Source organism: Thermobia domestica, chromosome 5 (assembly GCF_964235325.1).
Source record: "Thermobia domestica chromosome 5, izTheDome1.hap1.1, whole genome shotgun sequence".
Lineage (NCBI taxonomy): Eukaryota > Metazoa > Arthropoda > Insecta > Zygentoma > Lepismatidae > Thermobia > Thermobia domestica.
In genome coordinates this window covers 319,049,481-319,055,480 of record NC_137458.1, presented here as the reverse complement: position 1 = coordinate 319,055,480, position 6,000 = coordinate 319,049,481, and the positions used below count along the sequence as shown (strand labels likewise).

The window sequence follows — 6,000 nt, the reverse complement described above, 5'->3', positions numbered from 1 at the left end:
TGCAATTACCAAATATTGCAATGACCATTACAGAATTAAGCTTGTAAATGCATCTTGACATTATTGTAGACAGTTTTCTATAGCTATTCTGCTGAAATTAACATTGGTTATTGCTCCTCTGGAAAATTGTAATATTCTGACTCAAATGTAATTTAGATTATTTAATTCCTTCTGCTAAAATATTGTTTTCATTCTCTGAGAGGAAATGAAGGCCAACGTAAATCAGTCTTGCTTGGCCACTTGGAACTTGGAATATGGAAGATTGCGCAGGGGTTTGACGTGTAAGATATAGCAGAAATGGAGTTATTGAGAACTGGGTTAAAATCTGTTTTAGGGGCACCGCAACAAGGCACACAATCGACCGGCGCTGAAACGGTATTTTAAAATCATATTTATTATTTTATTTACATAAATAGTACACAGTCTATTAATAGTGGATATTGATTTTTTCCGGTTACAAGAAGTTAATGATTATATTGGAAACATATTTCCTATAATTATCTAAGTTATTGTTGTAGATTTGGCATTTAAACTGCCATATAAGATATGTACACAATTGATTTCGTGTGATTATCGTAATTTTTGATACGATTGTAAGTACAAAGGTTATTATGGATGATCACATAATTTGCAAGTACTAAGCGGGTAATTTGATATCAGAGTTGGACATGTTCATTTTCGAATTATTTCAATTTTTAATAACGTTGGATTTATACATTGCATATATATTTAGAGTTCTGATGTCTGTGAATATGAGTAGTTCTTATGCACGGACCAGGGTGCGTGTATTCTCTCGGTGTTCTTCTGTTTCCTCGTTCATTATTATCACTGTCTTCCTAAGCCTCGTAGCATATACGCGGAATGTTAAACTGAAAAGAATATAAAGACGAGATCATTGTATTTTTTCCACTACCCTTTTCTCCGTACAGTATCACACTTGAGGTTACGTAACTTTCAGCTTTTACGACGCCGCGTACGAAGTATGAGTTTTCACGTCTACATGATATGAAAAGTAGTTGGTGCTGGTCAAGTTTAGACACATCACATTTTGCAAAATTTACAGGTAGAATTCAGTGCGGTATTCTGATTTGGGCAGGCCGCAGAATTAAATAGGACAGTTGAATTTTATGTTTACAAGCGTAGGGCTACTAGTATAAAATCATTACAAGTGGTGTACAACAGTTAAAATAAATGGGTGCATATGAAAATGACTACTAGGCCTTGATATTATTTTCCGCTGTCGGAATATTTCTGCACATTATACAAAAGCTGTATTTTATGTTTGCAAGTGAGCGTTACTAGTGTCAAACCATTACAAGTGCTATAGGAACCCGTATCACTGCGAAAACTTAGTGTTCTGACAACTTTTATTTACGCAATACAATCGCTGATGCGCCTGCTCCCTTCTGATGAGTACATAGCTTCGCCCTGCCGTGATTCGGTTGGATAGCATTCGTGCTTTTTAGGCACCACCTAGCATAGGTTGCTTTGTGTCTTGCACTGTAATTCTTACGACATATGTCCTGACGCTGCATTTATATGGATATCGTGAAAGGTTGGGATTTTTCAACAATTATTCTGGTGGCCATCTTAAATATCATGTCTTAAGGGGGTATTGTTATATCGCCCAGTGCAAATGTTTTGGATGTCAACGAGGAGGAAATTAAACCCTGTTCGGCCTAAGCTCTAAACTGCGATAAACAAAGCCGCGTGAAACTAAATCTCGCTGATTTGCTTTTGGCCTACCGACGCTTGTACTCCTCCGCAAAATCGTTCATCTGATTGGATTATTTCTTTTACTATGAAGCCCCATATAAAACTACTACATTATTATAAATGACAAAAATATAATACGGATTATCTAATAAAACTGCAATCGAGTGTAGTTAATGAAACAATAGAAATAAACACTAAGCATGCGCAGTAATTATGGCGCCAATTCAACTGTAAAGGCGTGTTCTGCTTTCAAGCCTGAAAGACGGCTGGCATGAATCCTCGTTCCGCGAGTGTTGTGGTGAAACACCAACAAGATAAACCTTTACTCACTAAGCAACAATTGTTTACCAGCGAAATTCAATTTTTTTCTTTCATCTTTCGAGTTTTTTCTTTCTTTTCTGTTGCTGCTATACGTATCTGGACAACACGAGACAGTATTGTCAAAATACACATGTATAATTTGCTCCTGCCCGTGGGGAGTGGGAGTGATACATCACTAGCCAGTCGTATTTGTGACGAGCGGAAGGACACAAATAATTTGTTTATCGGAGTTTAGAGCTTACGCTGAACAGGGAATAGCTGAAGAATTTTAATTTTCATCAGTTATTTCGAGTGGTGTGCCTAAACTTGACCTGTGAAATATTTTGCCTGTTTTTTCATCCATTGCATCGCGGATTTCTAGGTACTTCTGATAACAGGCTAGGAGCGTTATCCACTTGCGATTAATGCCTTCACGGTGACTCCTGGGCTGATTCATGCAATAGCTGACAGAAGTAAACAACACTCACTGACGGTAGCAAAAGATGACGTCTTTAGAATTTACACATCTGATACAGTTCTCTTAGAAGTAATCCGGAAATGAAAAAGTTTTAAGAGTTTTCTTTTTAAACACCAAAATGTACAGTCCTTGTAGTTTGAATAGCTGAGTACTGACTTCAATAGATTGTATTGCTGTTCAGGGACTTCATTGGCTAATGTAATGATGAACGCAGCTGCTTGGTAAGCTAAAGATCTTGGTTCAATCGTTCAATTTTTCACTCATTGTGTATCATGTGGTAATATGTTTACTTTTCGTCTTTTAGATTGAGCGCCTGATTGATCGAGTACAGTCGTCTACTTTGTTGGAAGACCGGCGAGATGCTTGCAGAGCGCTCAAAGCTCTTTCTCGGAAGTTTCGGGTGGAGGTGGGCGCCCAGGGAATGGACACCTTGCGACAGGTATTGGAAATGGACCGAAGTGATGGCGAGATAGTTGGTTATGCCCTGGACACCTTGTGCAACATAATGTCACCGGAAGTGTTTGAGGAAGAAGGTATTGAACACTTTTGATAATGTTTTTTTTTCGTGTTTCACTGTAATTTTATTCAGGCATTCTACATATTTATTTATTTACTAGTGGCCCCGGTGATTTAGTGGTAGAGCATTCACCTCTGGTGCTTGTGAGCGTTGTGATGGACAAACACTGCGTGGGTTTTCTCGGGGTTCTCCCGTTTTTTCCCACCTATTTTATTCCACCATTTCATTCATTTCTCATCATCACTGTTTCCTTTAGTCTAGCCGACTTAACTGTAGAGGCCGCGGTGGCTCAGTGGTAGAGCGTTCACCTCCGGTACTTGGGGTCCCTGGTTCGATCCCAGCTCGCGCCGTGTGGACTTTGTGATGGACAAACACCGTGCTCGTGGGTTTTCTCGGGGTTCTGCCGTTTCCTCCCAGTTTCTTCATTTCACTCATCCCTCATCACCACCGTCTCCTTTAGTCTAACCGGCATAATAGTGGGACGTAAAACTTAAAGATTTCATTTATTTTTTTCCGGCATAACTGTGGGACATAAAACTTAAATATTTAATTTTTATTTACTAACTTGCATAGATTAGGTAGGCTTTCAACTTATTCACAAAGTATTTTAATCGGGTTGTAGAAGTATACAGCAGTATATTTTAGGTTAATTTTCGCTTTCATTTTAACAATGATTTTTACTTATATAGTGACTTGTATAAGGTCAACCAGTTACGATGAAATAACGGGAAAAATATGGACTCTAAACTGGAGATGAGGAGTCTCGAATCCATGGTCGAATCATGTTGGGTAGTTTTCTCAGCCAGCAGAACTACCAGTGACAAGATTCTGCAGTACTTCATATTCGTCAAAGCGAAACTGAACCCCGGCACTACAGTCGTAGAGTCTAGGGCTTTCCGCTCAGCTTGTAGCACTCATCCTTTGGGATGATGTGAGGTTAGTTCCGCTTTTAGAGGAAGGAGGTATTTTGTTTTATTTTTACCTCCTCATTGAAGTCGATGTTGTCTGTTTTACGGAAAAATATCTGGGAACTTTGAAATAAATTTTGGAACATTCTTATTATGTACTTCGAGTAGGTTTCAGTCTTCACTTTGATTAAAGAGCGTATTTGAAAGGAGTGTAAGGCTCAAAGTAAATACGAAAAATAGAGCATCTCATGAGTTCTTCAGGCTACGAAGATGAGGCACTTGGTCGAAAAAGTGTAAAAGGGTATGTCCACGGAAATAGGGACAAAAATTCGTGAAAGAAATATAGTTATAATTTTTAGTCAAGTTGTTCTTTTGATAAAAAATATAGTTGTATGTAGCTGGCATCATTAATTTTTTTTTTCAGAGAATTACTATTTTCTTATTTTTTCCGTAGGTTACCTTTCATCTACTAAGTTTTAATGTTGATTATATTATACAAGCCTTATTCATTATTGCATAAGTCTTACTTTTTTCTGTCAGGAACCCAAGTAAAATTTCATATAACAGATGAAACCTTTTCTTAAAGTAAAGTTCAATGTTCAACTTAATTAAATTGTGCTTATTTCAAATTATTTTAAATGTATGTTGCTTATACTTAATAATAACAGACCGTTGACAAATGTAACGTGAGTTACCCGACTCTGTGCATATTACACTAAAATAAGTAGTCATAAAATGTAAAGAAATAATAAACACTTCTGACCAGAGTATATACACTTGTTTATTAAAAACTAAATTCCAGTGTAACAGTTTCAACAACGTAACGTTGTCTTCATCAGACACTATAAGCTACAGTATAAGTTTAACGAAATGCTATATATTTCTTGAAATTTGAAACTACAGTTTTCTTTTAACTTTCCTAGAATGCCCAGAGGCGAGCAGAGATGCCCTTCAAGCAGTCGGTGAGCAATTTACTGAAATTTTTATCAAGCACCCAGACAACGTTGTGCTAGTGTTAAGTTTCTTGGAGGAGTATGACTTCCACGTGCGATGGCCAGCGGTAAAACTGTTGACTGCTCTCCTGGCTAATAAGTAAGTAATACAGAAATAAGTAATTATAATAATACAAATAACAATTGGAAACAAATAAGTAATTATAATAATATGGTGCTGTATGAAAATTGAACCCTTTCAATAATACCATTTTTACACTTCTGGTTACAAGAAATGGGACTCCCTTCCAGAGACTAAGTCCAAACCTAGGTAGTTGAACCTAGATCCTTACGTCCCTTGGATCTCCTTAAAAGGGAAATTTATTTTCCCTCTTTTCTCATTAAAAATTAGCATAGTATACGATACGAGATTAAAGCCTGTGGAAAGTATAACGTCAATAGAACAGTAACAGAAACATTTTCTTCTTCAGAAGGTATTTACAGAAGACATGAAGTTGGTCATAGTGTGTGCAAATTTAAACAAGAATTTTAGGGAAACCAAAAATTGATCAAAAATTGCGATCTTTGCCAGTAATTAGTTTTTGGATCAGGGGCCACAAAATTTTTCAGCGACCCCTAGAGTTTTCGTATCTTTATCTGAATAAGCACATCATACTGAGTTAAGTGATAATTTGGGTTTGGCTGCATTATATGTAGTTCTCCAGATATAAGGCGTACATCAAAATTTTTGAAAAATATTGTATCTTTTGATTAAAAAAAAGAAAAGAAAAAAAAAGAAAAAGTTCACTTGTTATACTCGTTGAAATACTGAGGCTGTCTTGATTTTTCTTAATTTTTTTTGTTCATTATTTCTTTTTTTAGATTGAAGGATATTCAAGAAATAGTTCTGGTCAGTCCAATGGGAGTATCGAAGTTGATGGATCTTTTGAGTGATAGTCGCGAGGTTATCAGAAATGACGTAAGTACTTCAATTAACAATGAGAGATTTCATAAAATGCAGTACATTTTATTTTGTTGTTTTTATCATTTTGGCACAATCCTTTATTACTAATACTTAAAAATACACATCTTCACAATAATGAGATATTGAATTTTGTTTGCTAGCTAGTATTGGGTTCGATTCTCAGA

The 6,000-nt window shown here is 36.4% G+C and overlaps 1 protein-coding gene across 1 annotated transcript in view; it reads left to right on the top strand.

The window, feature by feature from the left end:
* Positions 1–218: 218 nt before the first annotated feature.
* p115 (General vesicular transport factor p115) overlaps positions 219–6,000 on the top strand; it is a 91,632-nt gene continuing 85,850 nt past the window's right edge. The window contains exons 1-4 of the mRNA XM_081760502.1: positions 219–375; positions 2,799–3,027; positions 4,843–5,011; positions 5,734–5,830. Of these exons, the coding sequence (XP_081616628.1) occupies positions 298–375; positions 2,799–3,027; positions 4,843–5,011; positions 5,734–5,830 (573 nt within the window). The 5' untranslated portion in view covers positions 219–297. The remainder of the gene's footprint in view (positions 376–2,798; positions 3,028–4,842; positions 5,012–5,733; positions 5,831–6,000) is intronic.